This window comes from Penaeus vannamei, chromosome 24 (assembly GCF_042767895.1).
Source record: "Penaeus vannamei isolate JL-2024 chromosome 24, ASM4276789v1, whole genome shotgun sequence".
In the NCBI taxonomy this organism is placed as follows: domain Eukaryota; kingdom Metazoa; phylum Arthropoda; class Malacostraca; order Decapoda; family Penaeidae; genus Penaeus; species Penaeus vannamei.
In genome coordinates this window covers 27,715,777-27,733,546 of record NC_091572.1, presented here as the reverse complement: position 1 = coordinate 27,733,546, position 17,770 = coordinate 27,715,777, and the positions used below count along the sequence as shown (strand labels likewise).

At 47.0% G+C, this 17,770-nt stretch overlaps 1 protein-coding gene across 1 annotated transcript in view; it reads right to left on the bottom strand.

Moving 5' to 3' along the window:
- The window catches only part of LOC113808181 (protein Skeletor, isoforms D/E-like), a gene marked incomplete in the record, with an annotated part of 84,073 nt that overhangs the window by 53,625 nt on the left and 12,678 nt on the right, over nt 1-17,770 (bottom strand). The window contains 1 exon segment of the mRNA XM_070138079.1: nt 1,392-1,600. Within this exon segment, the coding sequence (XP_069994180.1) occupies nt 1,392-1,600 (209 nt within the window).

Sequence of the window (17,770 nt, the reverse complement as noted above, 5' to 3'; positions counted from 1 at the left end):
TTCTCTTTTCTTTTTTCCCCTTTTTGTCTGTTTTTCTTTCTCTCTTTCTTATCTGTTTCTTTTTTTTTTTTCTTGCTTTTCTTCTTTCTCTTTTTTGTCGTTTCTTTTTTTCTTTTTTTTATCTTTTTCCCTTTTTTCTCTTTTTGATTTTTCTTTCTTTTTTTTTTCTTTTTTTTTCTTTTTTTTGATCTGTTTTTTTCTTTCCTTTTCTGATCTTTTTTTCTCCTTTTTTTGTCTGTTTTTTTCTTTCTCTTTTTTGATCTGTTTTTTTCCCCCTTCTTTCTGTTTTTTCTTTCTCCCCCTCTTTTTCTTGATCTGTTTCTTTCTTTCTATCATTCTTGGTCTGTTTCTTTCTTTCTCTCTTTCTTGATCTGTTTCTTTCTTTCTCTCTTTCTTGATCTGTTTCTTTCTTTCTCTCTTTCTTGATCTGTTTCTTTCTTTCTCTCTTTCTTGATCTGTTTCTTTCTTTCTCTCTTTCTTGATCTGTTTCTTTCTTTCTCTCTTTCTTGATCTGTTTCGCTCTCTCTCTCTCCCTCTCTCTTTCTCTCATTATATACAGATCTCTCTCTCCTCTTAACACAAGAAAACAGCTTTAAGAACAATAATAACAACAACAACAACAAAAAAAAACATACATAGAAGACAGACACACACTCGATCATCCGATCAACTCAATTACTCATACCAACACGCCCACTCAACCCATAACTTCACAACCTATCTCGCTCACGATCAACCGCCACACAACCTGACAACCCATTAACCCTTAACCGACAACCTTATAGATAATCTATAATCAAATTAATCTTCAACCAGCAACCACACAATCAGTTTAACCCACAACCACATAACACAACTAATTTATCCCACAACCAACGCCAACCACACCAATTCAACCTCCAACCTCACACAACCTAACAACCCCTTAACCTCAACCAACGCCAACCACACAACCTAACAACCCATTCACCTCACAACCTCCAACCTCACACAACCAGCCCACAACTAACGCCAACCACACAGACAACCTAACAACCCATTCACCTCACAACCTCCAACCTCACACAACCACCCCACAACTAACGCCAACCACACAGACAACCTAACAACCCATTCACCTCACAACCTCCAACCTCACACAACCACCTCACAACTAACGCCAACCACACAGACAACCTAACAACCCATTACCCCTCACCAACCTCCAACCTCACACACAACCAGCCCACAACTAACGCCAACCACACAGACAACTCCAACAACCCATTCACACTTACAAGCAACCTCCAACTCAGCCACAACCACCCCACAACTAACGCCAACCACACAGACAACCTAACAACCCATTCACCTCACAACCTCCAACCTCACACAACCACCTCACAACCCACCTGGCGCAGTTCCGTCGTACGAGAATCCCCGGATGTGAATGGTCCTGGAGTCGACCGCATACACCTCGCCCTGGACCTGGTGGTGCAGAGGCTCCAGCTGGCCGATCAACCTCCCGAAGTAGCCAGCTGCATCGCCACCTGAGGGGAGAGAGGGAGAAAAGGGGGAGGTTAGTGGTGGTGGAGTAAAGTGGGACCACGGGGTTTGGTGCCTGTGTGGTGATGTTGGGGGAGAGTAGGGGAGAGGGTATGGATGAGGGAGGGAGGGAAGGAGGGAGAAGAGAGAATTGAGAAGAGAGAGAGAAAGAGAGGGAAATAGGGAGGGGAAGGGAAGAGAGAGGGAGAAGAGAGAAGAGAAAAGGGAGAGAGAGAGAGAGAGGGAGAGAGGGAGAGAGGGAGAGAGGGAGAGAGGGAGAGAGGGAGAGAGGGAGAGAGGGAGAGAGGGAGAGAGAGAGAGAGAGAGAGAGAGAGAGAGAGAGAGAGAGAGAGAGAGAGAGAGAGAGAGAGAGAGAGAGAGAGAGAGAGAGAGAGAGAGAGAGAGAGAGAGAGAGAACGGTAGATAGATAGATAGAGAGAGAGAGAGAAGAAAAAGAGAAGAGAAGAAAAGAGAGAGAAAAGGGGGACAAAAAATGAATGGAGGGTGAATGAGGTTAGAAACTTGTGTTCAAGTTATTTGGAAAAGGACAAATAAATGCTTTTTGATAATCAGGACTAATGTTGTTCTTTACCCATTAAGATGACGATGATGCGAATACTGTTTATAATGGAATGCAAATGACGAGTATGATTATAACGAGTGTAAAAATAGTGATCTCATTAACATCTACATAAGAATAATAAGCCGGATACTAGCAATAATGGAGGATAATCTCATCAGACACAAGAAAAAAGGGATAATCACTTATTAAGGTAATGATATTAACAGCTGTCACAGCAATGACAACAACTTTATCTGTAAAGAAGAAAAATATTTCCACCACTTGGTAGAAACGAGAAAAGACAAAAACAAAACAAAACAAAAGCAAAAAACTGGATGATTATCTAAATCGGCTTCAGAAGGATGATGGAATAAATGTTGAAGAAAAAAAATGATAAATAAAAACAAAATGCAGGAAATTAATCAAAATCAGGTGAGAGAGAGAGAGGGAGAGAGAGGGAGAGAGAGGGAGAGAGAGAGAGAGAGAGAGAGAGAGAGAGAGAGAGGGAGAGAGAGAGAGAGAGAGAGAGAGAGAGAGAGGAGAGAGAGAGAGAGAGAGAGAGAGAGAGAGAGAGAGAGAGAGAGAGAGAGAGAGAGAGAGAGAGAGAGAGAGAGAGAGAGAGAGAGAATGAATAGATAGATAAGACAGAAAGATGCACAAACCACCCCGTTATTTCCCCTCCAGCACCCCCCCCCCCAAAGAAAAAAAAAATAATAATAAAATTAAGAAAGTTCATTCCAGCCTGAACGAGTGCACGCAAATCCAATTATGTGAAGAGTGTATCCCGCCATCAACCCAAGCACACTTTGCACAAAAGTTTTTTTTTTTAGGAAAAAGGCTTTATTTTATTTTTCGAATGGTCGAGGAGGGGGAGTTATTTATGAATTATGCAGATGAGGAAATGAAGAAATTTGTTAACGAAGCGATGGGACAAGAACCACTCGAGAAAACACTATCGCTGGTGTTAATATTCTAGAAGGAGCTTCCTCTAATGGAGCCATCGTCAAGTGATCGACAAAAGTCCGCACATGGAAGGAGAGAGAGAGAGAGAGAGAGAGAGAGAGAGAGAGAGAGAGAGAGAGAAAGAAAGAGAGAGAGAGAAAGAAAGAGAGAGAGAGAAAGAAAGAGAGAGAGAGAGAGAGAGAGAGAGAGAGAGAGAGAGAGAGAGAGAGAAATTAAAGAGAGAGAGAGAGAAAGAAGAGAGAGAGAAAGAGAGAGAGAGAGAGAAAGAAGAGAAAGAGAGAGAGAAAAGGAGAGAAAGAGAGAGAGAAGGAGATTAGAGAGAGAGAGAGAGAGAGAGAGAGAGAGAGAGAGAGAGAGAGAGAGAGAGAGAGAGAGAGAGAGAGAAATTAGAAGGCATGGAAGTAGGCAAGGAAGGTTTACGGAGAAAGGAGGAGTAATGAATGAATGAAAAGGGAAAGCTAGAAAGAAGGAAGGAAGGAAGGGGTGCAAGTCAGGAAAGTTTCAGGAAGGTAAGGACAGTGACGATAGCACCTTTGTCTCCGTATGTGTTATTTCTTTTATCCCTTTTCCTCTCTTTGTTTGTTTCTCTCTCACTCTCTCTCTTCCCTTACTTCTTCTCTCAACACTCTGTCTGTCTGTCTGTGTATGTCTGTTCATCTGTCTGTCTGTTGCTCTATAACTCTGTCCCTCTCTCATCCCCTTCCTCCCCCTCTCTCCCTCATCCCTTCCCCCTCTCTCTCAATCCCTCCCCTTACTCCACCTCTGCCACACGCCCACCCACCCTCGCAACCCCCCCCCCTCCCCCCGCACCGCTAAAAGCCAGCCTGTATTGGCTTTATCGGAAGGGCGTCCCAGTGGCCCTCTGCGTATGCCTGTCGCAATTTTACTAATGGTTCTGCAGACACGCCAAGGCCGGGGCGGACGCGGCGGGAGGAACGCGGAGGCAGCGGGTCACTGGTCTGCTGAACGGAGCCCGGCGGGAGGAGCAGCGTGGGAGGGGAAGGTGAGAGGAGAAGGATGGAAGGGAAGGAAGGAGGGAGGGAAGGGAGGAGGGAGGGAAGGGAGGAGGGAGGGGGGGCAGGAGGGAGGGAAGGCAGGAGGGAGGGGACGAAGCAGGGAGGGGAGGAAGGAGGGAGGGGAGAGGAAGTAGGGGGAGGAAGGGAGGAGGGAGGGAAGGGAGGAGGGAGGGAAGGGAGAGAGGGAGGGAAGGGAGGAGGGAGGGAAGGAAGGTAGGAGGGAAGGTAGGTAGGAGGGAGGGGAGGAAGGGAGAGGAGGAAGAGAAGGAAAGAGGGAAGGAAGGAAGGGGGGAAGGAGGGAAGGAATGAAATAATGAACGAGGGAAGGAAGAAGGAATGAAATTAATGAAAGAAGGAAGCAAGGAAGAAAGGAAAGAAGGAGCGAAGGTAGCAAGAAAGAATGAAAAGTAAAAAGGTAAGAAGGAAGGATAGAAGGACGGAAATAAATGAAGAAATTACGGAAAAAAATAATGAAAAGAAAGAAAGAATGAAAGAAAAAAGAAAAGCAAAATAAGAAACAAAGGAAGAAAGGAAGGAAGAAAGGAAGGAAAGAAGGAAGGAAGGAAATAAAAAGAAAGAAAGAAAAAAGAAAGAAAGGAAAAAAGAAAGGAAGGAAAGTTTAGCAAGAAAAGAAAAAAGAAAGCAGGACAAGAGATAAACATGCAGCAAAGGAAAATAACATCCCGTCTGTATGCACGTTGTTAAAAAGAAAAAAAGAAAGAAAGAAAAAGAAAAAAAAGAGGATAAATATTAGCATTTCGCTTTTTCTGTAATCGGATCTTGTTACGAATATAAAAAGAAAACGAAAGAAATGAGAGAGAGAGAGAAAAAAACGTGATAGGAGGAACGTCCTTGCTGTTACTAATCCCCCTTTTTTACAATCTCCTCTTTCATTAAGCTGAGAAAAACAATTTTTTTTGTCTCATCCATTAGACTGCATAAAGAAGTTTAATGCTGCACTTTTTTCCCCTCAATCTGGCGAACGGCTCTCGTGCTGTCATCCGTCAAAGCAATAACCCAAAAACGTAATCCATGAAAGAGAACGAATTAGTAAATTAGTAAATAAACGAAACCTCCGAAGACAAACAAAAAAGGGGAAAAAAATATATAATAGAAAATAAAAAAAATAAATTAAAACAATAAAGGAATACAAAAAAGCACAAAAAGAAATCCTTAATTTCACATACATCCAATTCCAAATTCTAGAAGAGAACGAAATGCTAATATCTATAAACTTCTCAAGCTGATCCTTTCATCATCGCGTCGGATTCTTCATAAGTCGGAGTTGAATCCGACTTACAAAGAATTTATACTTCAGTAGAAACAATTGCCAGTAGCTGAATTGTCTACGTCTAATTAAGAAAAAAATCTGGAACGGCATCTTGGCAACCCAAGGAGGAAGGAGGAAGAGAAAGAGGAGGACGACGACGAGGAAGGAGGAGGATAATGAGGAGGAAGGAGGAGCAGGAGGAGGAACAGGAGGATGAGCAGGAGGAGCAGCAACAGGAGGAGGAGGAGGAGGAGGAGGAGGAGGAGGAGGAAGGAGGAGGAGAGGGAGGAGGAGGAGGGAGGAGGAGGAGGAGCAGGGAGGGAGGAGCAGGAAGGAGGAGGAGCAGGAGGAGGGAGGAGGAGGAGGAGCAGGAGGGAAGGGAGGGAGGAGGAGAAGGGGGAGGAGCAGGAGGAGGAGGAGGAGGAGGAGGAGGAGGAGCAGCAGGAGGAGGGAGGAGGAGGAGGAGGAGGAGGAGGAGCAGGAGGGAGCAGGAGGGAGGGAGGAGCAGGGAGGGAGGGAGGGAGGATGAGCAGGAGGATGAGCAGGAGGAGGAACAGGGAGGTAGGAGGAGCAGCAACGGAGGAGGGAGGAGGAGGAGGAGGAGGGAGGAGGAGGGAGGAGGAGTGAGGGAGGAGGAGGAGTGAGCAGCAACAGGAGGAGGAGGAGGAGCAGGAGGAGGAGCAGGAGCAGGAGGAGGAGGAGGAGCAGGAGGTGCAGGAGGAGGAGCAGGAGGAGGGAGGAGGAGGAGGGGAGCAGGAGTGGAGGGAGGAAGAGGAGGAGCAGGAGGAGGAGCAGGAGGAGGAGAGGAGGAGGAGGAGGAGGGAGCAGGAGGAGGGGAGGAGCAGCAGTGGGAGGAGGAGGGAGGAGAGGGAGGAGGAGGAGGAGGAGGTGGAGGAGGAGCAGGAAGGGAGCAGGAGGAGGAGGAGCAGGAGGAGGAGGAGGATGAGCAGAGGATGAGCAGGAGGGAGGAACAGGAGGATGAGCAGGAGGGAGCAGCAACAGGTGGAGGAGGAGGAGGAGGAGGAGGAGGAGGAGGGAGGAGGAGGAGGAGGAGGGAGGAGGAGCAGCAGCAACAGGAGGAGGAGGGGGAGTGAGGAGGAGGAGGAGGAGGAGGAGGAGGAGGAGGAGCAGGAGGAGGAGCAGGAGGAAGAGGAAGGAGGAGGAGCAGCAGCAGGAGGAAGAAGAAGACGAAGAAGAAGACGAAGAAGAAGACGAAGAAGAAGCCGAAGAAGATGAAGAAGAAAAAGAAGACGACGACGACGAGGATGTGGTAAAAGAGGAGAAGGAAAAGATGAAAAGGAAGAAGAAGGGGAAAGAGAAGAAGACGGATGAAAGGAAAAGAGAACGGGAAATGAAATATCAAAGGAGGAGGAGGAGCAGCAGCAGGAGGAAGAGGAAGACGAAGAAGAAGACGAAGAAAGACGAAGAAGCCGAAGAAGATGAAGAAGAAAAAGAAGACGACGACGACGAGGATGTGGTAAAAGAGGAGAAGGAAAAGATGAAAAGGAAGAAGAAGGGGAAAGAGAAGAAGACGGATGAAAGGAAAAGAGAACGGGAAATGAAATATCAAAAGCAGAAAAGATAACAGTGAATGTCTCTCGGATCTTTCTCAGTAACGGCCTCCTTGATATGTTCGTATCGCCGACAAACCAACCATATATTCATTTCTACATAATTCACTAGACTGATTATGCACCGGTTTAAAAGTTCATTCCAGCCAATGTTATGCAAATTATTGGGAGAAGAGTTCGAAAAAAAATGATACCCCAGATGGCAACATTCTCTATCGAATTTGGCCGTTACACTTTTTTATCATTAGCCGTAAAGGGTTTAAAATCATCGCCTTTTTAAATCGACTAGTTTAAACGAGGCAAATATTCCACCTTTCATAACTTTACACTTTTCTATCAAAGAAGATTAGAAAAGAGAAAAATGTGAGCAATTTATAAACTTTTCTTACCACGAGCGCCGCCGAAGGTTAGACGTTGCGACTTCTATTCATCGTCTCGCGTGTCAGTTTAAGAGGTTTTCCCGCCATTCCGTCTCTTATCGCCTCGTTATAATTAATAAATTCCTCCATTGCTCTTTCTCGACCTCTTTTACGTGTTAACACTCCCTCCCTCTCCCCCCTCCCCTTTGCCTCTTAAGTTTACGTGTCAATAAACCCCTCCCCCTTCCCCCTCCCCCCTCCCCCACCAGGCGTCATGAAATTGAAGTGTTAAATGGCTTCCAGCCCTTCCCTTCCCCTCCGTCCTAACCTCGTCATCTTCACACGAGACCTTACGTGTTATCAAATTTCCCCTCTCCCTCTCTTCCCTCTCCCTATCATCATCCGCTCTACACCCTTCCTCCCTCTTTTTCCTCTCCTTCCCACTTCCCTCCTCCTCCCCTTCCCATCTCCCTCCCTCCCTTCCTCCATCCCCCTCCCTTCCTCCCCCCCCCCTCACTCCTCCCACAACCACCCCTCGGCCCTCTAGCGGCAGGGACAGAAACCAATGCCAGAGGATCGCAATAAAAGGTTCTTCGACGCGACAATTGAAAGCAGTCGCGCGCAATGGCCGAGGAACCTCGTTCGCTCCTTACGACGGAATGCGATCTTGGGCTTCTATTGCTGATGCTTCTTATTTGCCTTGGGGAATGTAAATTAGAAGCGTGGAAGGAAAATAAAAATAAAGAGAGAGAGGGAAAAAAGAGTGAGGCAAAAAGAAGGATAGGTAGGGGGGGGGGGTAGAGGAGAAAGGATGGGAGAGGGAAAAGGGGAGAAGGGGATTTTGAGGAGATAAAGAAATAAAAGAAAGGAAGAGAGAGAGAGAGAGAGAGAGAGAGAGAGAGAGAGAGAGAGAGAGAGAGAGAGAGAGAGAGAGAGAGAGAGAGAGAGAGAGAGAGGGGGGGGGATAGAAAAAGAAAAATAGAAGAAAGAGAAAAAGAAAGAGAAAGAAAGAAAGCAAGAGAGAGAGAGAATGAGAGAGAGAGAGAGAGAGAGAGAGAGAGAGAGAGAGAGAGAGAGAGAGAGAGAGAGAGAGAGAGAGAGAGAGAGGGAGAGGGGGGGGGGCAGAGGCTAAAGCATTCAAATGTCGAAATCAGATACAAGTCCCTTACTGGATGATGCCAAATGAAAACCAGATAGGGGTGGGGAGAGGGGAGGAGGGGGGGGGGGGGAAGAAAGCGAATGAAAAGGGAAAAAAAAACAAAGAGGGAGGAGAGGGGAGGGGGAAGGGGAGGGGAAGGGTAAGGGAGGAGAGGCAATACCTAAAAGCGAAAAAAAGGTATTCAGGAATGTTTAAAACCGAAGCAGAACAACACATTCAATTTCCCTTCGAAAGAAAAACGAAAAAAGCGAAAAAAATCAAAACAAAGCAACAAAAAGGGCTCAGATTTCCCTTTTCCCGTGCCCCCTCCCCCCCCCTACTTTCCCCTCCCTCCCCCCACCATCATCAGGAGAATCAGCTGCGGAGAACAAAAACAACAGCCTCTTGCACAAATATTCGCAGCGTCCTCGCAAACAACAAACAAATGCAGAGTGACTGGGTGACGCCTATTGAGATTTTTTCCCTCTTTTTTTGCCTTGTTCAACTTTTCCTTCTTTTTTTTTTACGCGGTGACTGACGACTGAAAACGCAACGTGAGGTCGGTATAATTATAATTATATTTGACTTTTTCGCTTCTTTTTGCATGTCTTTTATAAATATAAATATATATATATATATATATATATATATATATATATATATATACACATTTTTTTCTTTATCAATTTCCTTTATATATCTTCCGGTCTTCCTCTCAATCTCTTCGATATCTTTTTACGAGACAAACAATAAATAATAATAATAATAAAAAACACAGATAAACCCAATAAGGGAATATATATATATAAGAATCTAAAAAATAATCATACATTCCGATTTTTGTGTTTAGATATTCCGAAGCCAGCGCCAGTCTGGCTGCACTACACATGTGATTATCACCAACATTCTTATTTTTCTCCATTCCACATTCATATTTTTTTCTTTCGTTATTCCAAAACCGAGTTCATAAATGAATTTCCGCGAGGCGAACGCGTGCGAAAGTGTCGATTCAGTGCAATTACTGTGAAGAAAAAATCAACGCAATCGGACACAGGACAGACATCACTTATTAGGAATCCGAGAACCGATCGTCTTTTTTTTTCTCTGTATTTTTCTTTTTTCTTTTTTTTTCTTATTGTGAGGGAAGGAGGGAGGGAGGGAGGGTAAGCGGAGTGAAAAGGAGGAAGGAGGGGAAGGGAGGGAGGGGGGGAAGGGGGAAGGAGGGAGGGGAAGGGAGGGAGGGTAAGGAGGAAGGGAGGGAGGAGTAAGGGAAGGAAGGAGGGGAGAGGGAGGGGAAGGGGGAGGAGTGGGAGGGGGTGGGAAGGGGGAGGAGGGAGGGGAAAGGAGAAAGAAAAGACAAGAGGGTAATTGAGATTGAAAGGGGAGAGGAGGAGGGAAAGAGGATTTGACAGAGAAAGTCGGGAGGAAGAAAAGGGAGATGGAAAGGAAGGGGTAGAGATGGAAACGGGAGAGAATGAGGAAAAGGAAAATAAGAAGAGGAAGAGGGGAAATGGGAAGAGGAGAGGGAAAGAGGGAAGGAGAGAGAAGAGAGAGAAGAGTGGAGAGAGAGAGAAAGGGAGAGGGAAAGGAGGAGGAAGAGAGAGGGAGTGGAAGGGGAAGGGGGACAGGAGGGAAAGAGGGAGAGGGCGGGGGAGGAGGGACAGAAGGCAACTATTTGTCCGCCAAATATAAAACTCCTGAAGTGGGTGTCGGCTTTGGAAAATTGCGAAGGGGGGGATGGGGGGGATGGGGGGGATGGAGGGATGGGTGATGGGAGGAAAGACAGATATGAAGCGAAGTGAAAAGAGAGAGAAAGGAGAGAGACAAAGATAGAGAGAGAAAAGAAAGAGAAAAAAGAAAGAGAAGAATAAAAAAGAAAGAAAGAAAACGATAAAAGAGGAAAATCGAGAATGACAAAAGAAAAAAAAGCTGAAAAAAGAAAGGAAAAGAAAAGACAAAGAAAGAAGGAAATAGAGAGAGAGAGAGAGAAAACTCACGTATCCCATCTCTCTCTCTCTGTCTCAGCTCGTACGCATCATCCCAATCTCGCTAAAAGCATTCACACACACAAAGCTATCGGGGTAAATTAACCCAGGGAAAAATCCTGCCCCCACACCCCATCCCCCCACCCCCACCACCCCGGGTCCCCGATGCTCATAAGTCTTAAGGTCTTGTTTCTGACTTCTGTTTTCTCTCCCTCTCTCTCTCTCTCTCTCTCTTGAGAGGATTCCAAAAAGTTAGCTCGCGTGTTTTCCTCTCTTTTGAGCCGTCTTATTTTTGGATGAGGGAGGGGGAGAGGGAGAGGAAAGAGAGAAGGGGAGGGAGGGGAGAGGGAGAGGGAGAGGGGGAGGGGGAGGGGGAGGGGAGAGGGAGAAGGGGAGGGAGGAGGAGAGAGGGAGAGGGGGCGGAGAGGGGGAGGGAGAGGAGAGGAGGAGGGGGAGGGGGAGGAGGGAGGGAGAGGGGAGGAGAGGGGGGGAGGAGAGAGGGGAGTGAGAAGGAGGGAGGAGAGAGAGAGGGAGGGGAGGGAAGAGGGAGGGAGGAAGGAGAGAGATGGAGGGAAGGATAGGGGGAGGGGGAGGGGGAGAGGGAGAGGGAGAGAAGGAGCGAGAGAGAGAAAGAGTGAAAGAGCAAGAGAAAAAGCTAAAGAAATACAGAAAGAGAGAAAGAAAAATAAGATAAAATAAAAAAATTATGTTCTCAGTAGCGTCTGAGCCAAACTGACTGATTTATTATGCTCCTCGAGTGACCCCCCTCCCTCCCACCCCTCCCACCCCTCCCGACAACTCACATCTCGATCAGCTTTTTATTTATTCACATTCATTTGTCTCTTTCATATTTCCCGCCTTTTTTGTACATCTAATATCGATCCTCGTCCTAAGAAAAGAGGAAAGGAGAGAGGAAAGAGCGTGAGGAGCAAAGGAGACGAGTTCAAATAAGTATTCGACCTCCTCCGGCCAAACTGCCTGGGAATGCGCATGTCATTCGTCTTTCGTTTCCCGCCATTTTTCCTCCCGGGTCGTTGCTGTTCGCTGTCTTGCCGCGGTGTATTTTTCCTCCTCAATTTAAGAACTACTTGCCTCTTATCTTAATTTTTTATTCATGAGACGCATCGTGGTATAAGCATGGCGTTTGTAGGTCATTTAAATATTCAGATATTTATGCTTAACGTTTCATGGAAAATAAATTCCTGTCGACGTATTTTTTTTCTTCGTCACCTCACGCAGTCATGATAATCAAGGGAATGATGTCATAAAAATAAATTAAGTGCTTTTTCACGTCGTCAAAAAAGCAATCATGAAATTTGTTGCGCGATTGAGTAAGTACCGATATGAAAACATAATACTTTATCTAATGCTTTGTAAATAAAAGATGATTACAGAATCTAAAAACAAAGAAGGTATATAAAAACGAATAAATCTGGATGGAAGAAGAGAAAAATAACTTGAGAAGAAGAGGGAAAAAATCGAACATGTAATCTAAATGTAAATAAATACAGAAATGACTGAATCCGAAAACAAACAATGCATATAAAAATAAGAAGAAAGCTGAACGAAAGGAGGACAAATAGAGAAAACTTCGACTGCCTGCCTCCGCCCGCGCGACGCTTGTGCGCCAAAACCGCCCAAGCAGAAAAACCTCTTGCGTCAAGCATTCCTCCCTCGGGCCCTGATATTTCTTTCCCTTCCGTATCTATTCGCCATCATCAACCGTTCCTTTTCAGAACAGCGAGCGAGGAAATTCTTATTATTTTCCCGTCGCTATGCTCTCAGAGCCAACTTGCGTCAGCCACAGGAACCCCGGCTTCTGAGAGTCACCGTGGGAAGCGCTGCCGCAGATGGCTGAAGGAGCGTGTGCGTGCGTGCTTGCGTGTGCGCGGGTTGGAAAGGTGAGGCTGTTTGAGAGTCGATAAACTTCTGCTCGCAACAAAAGTCGAATACAGCAACAACAAAAATAACCATAAAAAAACATAAAAAGCAAAAAATCAAGAATCTAATTAAGGATTGTCAAATTGACGATAATAATAAATATAATGATCCAATGCCATTCCACAATCATAATCATAGCAATGATAAAAAAAATAATAGTGTGTATCATTGCAGTAATTCACGCCTTATTTCGGACCGCAAGTCACCGGCGCCATTTTCATCCGCACTAAAACCGGGTCGCATAAGAAAGAATGCACATGATAACTCTATCTTTACAACCTTGGGATTGCGTCGCCACACTTCACAACACGCACTAAAAAAATAAAATTGACTATAAATAATTCACGCTCGTAAAACCTGCTAAATAAGCGAGGGAGAGCGAGCCAAACGGCGAGAAAGCGACGCTGGTTTAAAATGCGCACTGAAGGACACCTGACTATCGTAATGCGCACGAAGGCTTCCGTTGCGGCACACTGGCTGTCACCTCCTTCCTTCTCCCCCTCTTTTCCCCACCTGCACCTCTCTCCCTCCCTTTCTATACCATTCTTCTGTCTCACATCCCTCCCCATCACTTCCTCCTCTCCTTTTCTTTCTTTCTCTCACTCACCCTCTTTCCTCCTTTTCCCCTCGTCTTACTTCCTACTCTCCTCCTACCTGCCTTCTTACTCTCACCTCCTTCCTCCTCCCTCCCCTCTTTTCCCCCTTCTTTCCTCCTCCCTCCCTCCCTCCCTCTTCTCCACCTCCACCCCTCCTCCTCCTCCTCCTCTCTCTCCCTTCTCTCCTTCCTCTCTCTCTCCTCTCCTCCCTCCCCTCTTTCCCCCTCTCCCTCCTCCCCCCTCACCCCTTTCCTCCTCCCCTCATACACGCTTTTACGACGGTCATTTCCACGATAATTACCGCCTGGCGCGCTTAATAAAGAGTTCCACGCCGCCAGTTCTCGCCTCTCCGGAATGCACCCACCCCCGCCCACCGACCGCCGCCCGCCGCCCGCCAAGTCACGTGACTCTTTTCGGAGGTCGAGCGCGGCGCCGTCGTGTTGTCGTTCGTTCCCACGCGCGAAATGGGTGTCGTCGAGGGGGGGGGGGGGGGTCTGAGCTTAATGGGGCAGGGGGGGAGAGTTCATGGTCGCCTTATTATTCATTTTTGTGTGTTTTTTTAAAAATCTCTTTGGCACTCTTCGTTTTTCCCTCTTCCCGTCATGTATTTTCAATTCTTATACGTTTCCCCCCTTCCCTCTTTTATATTCCTTCCTCTCCCTTCTCCTCAACCCTGAGTGAGAGAGAGAGAGAGAGAGAGAGAGAGAGAGAGAGAGAGAGAGAGAGAGAGAGAGAGAGAGAGAGAGAGAGAGAGAGAGAGAGAGAGTGAGAGAGAGAGAGAGAGAGAGAGGCGGAGGGAGGGAGGGAGGGAGGGAGGGAGAGGGAGGGTGAGGGTGAGGGTGAGGGGGAAAGGGAGGGGAGGGGAGAGGAGAGAGAGAGAAAAAGAGAAAGAAAAAGAAAAGAGATGAAGATAAAGATAAAGATAAAGATGAAGATGAAAACGAAAAGACAGACAGAGAGAAACAACAAATAGACACAAACACATAGCAACATCGGATAAAAAAACACATTCCTTTCGCCAATTACAGATCTCCCCTCTAAGGCCTTGCCGCTCTCAAGACACCAACACCTGTACTCTCCTCAAAGACCAGATGCTATGGTGAGGAAGACAAAAGGATAATGAGGAAGCAACAGGAAATAATTAGGCATAAAAGGGAAGACTGTTTATCTTTGTCCAGTCAAGTGTTTGGAATTTAAATGCGTGTCTAGGGGACGCCATCCGGGGCTTTTGCGTTGCCATGGCGACCGACGCTAACAGGAGGTGGAGGGGGGTAGAGGGGGAGGGGGAGGGTGGGCAGGAGGAGATGGGGGTAGAGGGGGAAGGGGGAGATGGGGGTAGAGGGGAGGGGAATATGGGCGTAGAAGGCAAGGGGGAGGGGAATATGGGGGGTAGAAGTGGGAAGGGGAGGGAATATGGGGGTAGAAGGGAAGGAAGGGGGGAAGGGGGAGGGGAGAAGTAGGGGCTTTGGGGAGAGAGTGGGGTATGGGGGACAGAGCATGATGATGATGGAGGAGGAGGAGAAGGAAAAGGAAAAAAAAAGAAGAAGGAAGAAAAGAAGAAGTAGGAAGAAAGATATAGTAAAATAAGGAAAATACAAAAAATACGAAGTATAAGAAATAAAAAACGACACAAAAGAAGGTAAAATAAGACGAGAAAAAGGCCTAGAACCTGAAATCCGACGAGCGGCGTGTCAGGGCGAAGGGAAGGACGAACCCGAGACACGAGAGAGAAAAGATAAGAGAAATAAGAGAGAGAAGGAGGGCGATCGCGCCTGCCGGGCCGACGACGAGCGCTCGGCCTCCCAGCGCGCCTGCACTTCGGAGGGTAAGGGAGGGCGAGGGGAGGGGAGGGGAGGGGAGATGAGGGGGGGAGAGGTCAGGGAGGGCGAGGGGAGGGGAGGGGAGGGGAGATGAGGGGGAGAGAGGTCAGGGAGGCGCGGGTGAGGGGGAGGGGGAGAGGGGGAGAGGGGAGAGGGGGGTGAGGGAGAGGGAAGCTGAGAGAGGTAGGGAGAGATACGATATAATTAGAAATAGAGATAGATAGATAGATAGATAGAGAGAGAGAGATAGATAGAGATAGGATTAGAAATAGAGATAGATAGATAGAGAGAGAGAGAGAGAACGAGAAAAAGAAAGAGTGAAAGGTCCCCACAAAGATACCTGGACAAGGTCACGAACGAAGAGGAGTAGAAAACAAGGTCAAACGGGGTCGAGGAGAGCAGGAGGTCAGGGGTCACGTGCCTCTCTGATTTATAAGGTAGAGAAGAAGGGAGGCGAAACTAAGCATGCAGTTCAAAGAAAACATCTGAGTTAACTAGAAATAGTTAACACAGGCCATTTACTCCAGAGGAAAAAAGGCTCAGACTTGAGGCAATGACTTCCCCAACTCTTAACTGAACTGAACTGAACTGGAGGCGAGAAGGGAGGGAGGAGGGGAGGGGAAGGGAAGGGAGGGGGAGGGGAGGGAAGGGGCGGAAGGGGATGGGGGAGGAGGGGAAGGGAGGGGAGAGGAGAAAGTGGGTGGGAGGAGGGGAAGGGAGGGGAGGGAGAAAGGGGTGGGAGGAGGGGAAGAGGAGGAGAAGGATAGGAAAGGCGGAGAGGAGAGGAGAGGAAGAGAGAAAGAAAAGATAAGGAATGAAAAATTAAAGTAGCGAAAGTAAAGTAGGCGAAAAAAAGAAAAGATGAAGAAGAAGAAAAAAAAAACAGTACGAATAGAGAGAAGGGAAGAAACACAAAATGAGGGCCAAGGAATGGAAGAAAACGGGAAAAAAGGAAGAGGAAAGGGCAAAGGGTTCACCAGAAGGGAAAGGAAAAGGTCGAGAAATAACAATCCTCGCAAAAAAAGAAAAAAAAAAAAAAGATAATAATAATAATAATTGCTCATTTTCTTCGCATAATTTGTAACTCACAGGATTGTTTATGACTCGGAATACACAGGAAATGAAGCCACGAATAGGTATAGATTTTGACAAGAACACATCATATATTCTTTTTTCCAAATTATTAGTACCGAGAAAAAGGGTTTCATATTTAGATCAAATTGCCATTATCGTCATCCTAATTCTGTTTCTTTCCTCTTCTTCTTTGTCTTTTTCTCCTTCTCCTCCTCCTTTTTCTTCTTCCCCTACTCCTCCTCCTCCTCCTCCTCCTCCTTCTCCAACAGTTTCCTCTTCCTCCTTCTCCTCCTCCTCCCTACTTCTTCTCCCTCTCCTCCCCCTATTCCTCCATCCCCTCCCCCTACTACTTTCCCTCCTACTTCTTTCCCCCTCCTCCTCCTCCTTCTCCTTTTCTTCTTCCCCTACTCCTCCTCCCTCTCCTTCTCCAACACCTCCTTCCTCTTCCCTTTCCTCCTCCTCCCTTACTTTTTCCTCCTCCTCCCTCCTCCTTCCTCCACTCTTCCCTCCTCCTTCCTTCTCTTCCTTCTCTTCCTTCTCTTCCTTCTCTTCCTTCTTCTTCCTTCTCTTCTCTCTTCCTCTCTCCTTCTCTTCCTTCTCTTCCTCCTCCTCCTCCCTCCTTTTTCTTCTTCCCCTACTCCTCCTCCTCCTCCTCCTCCTCCTTCTCCAACACTTTCCTCTTCCCCTTCTCCTCCTCCTCCCTACTTCTTCTCCCTCTCCTCCCCTATTCCTCCATCCCCTCCCCCTACTACTTTCCCTCCTCCCCCTACTTCTTTCCCCCTCCTCCTCCTCCTCTTCCTTTTCTTCTTCCCCTACTCCTCCTCCCTCTCCTTCTCCAACACCTCCTTCCTCTTCCCTTTCCCTCCTCCCCCTTACTTTCCTCCTCCTCCTCCTCTTCCTCCTCTTCCTTCTCTTCCTCCTCTTCCTCCTCTTCCTTCTCTTCCTCCTCTTCCTTCTCTTCCTCCTCTTCCTTCTCCTTCTCATCTTTCTCCTCTTCTTCCTCCTCCTCCTCCTCCTCCTCCTCCTCCTTCTCCTCCTTCTCCTCCTCTTCCTCCTCCTTCTCCTCCTCCTCCTCCTCCTCTTCCTCCTTTCCAAAACCCATTCGACATAAGGCAATCCACCCGCATTATCCTCGATGCGAAAAAAAAACAAACAAAAGAGGATCGGAAGCATCGACAGAACCTTCAGAAAATCGCCTTCGTCCGATCGTCCTTCGTTTCCGATGCCACGAAAGGGGATCGAATCAAAACGATACGCAGAGAAGGAAGGAAGGAAGGAAGGAAGGGGGAGAGGAACTTGGGATGAAGAAAGGGAGAAGAGTGGAGAGGGAGAGGGAAGAGAGGAGTGAGAGGGAGAATGAAGGAGAGAGAGGGAGGAAGGGAGAGACAAGGGGAGGGAGAGAAAGCTAATATCGCCGACATTGTCACACACACACACACATACACACACACATATACACACACACACATACACATACATACACACACACAAACACACACACACGCACACACACACACGCACACACACACACACACACACACACACACTCATACTCATCCTCATATACTCATACACACACACACACACACACACACACACACACACACACACACATACACACATACACATACACATGCACAGACACATTCACACACACACACATACATACACATACACATACACACACATACTCATACACATACTCATACACAAACGCACACACACACACACACACATGCGCGCACACACACACACACATACACACATACACATACTCATACACACATACACATACTCATACTCATACACGCACACACGCACACTCATACACATACACATACACATACACACACACATACATACACATACTCATACACACACACACACACACACACACACACACACACACACACACACACACGCACACACACACACACACACACACACATGT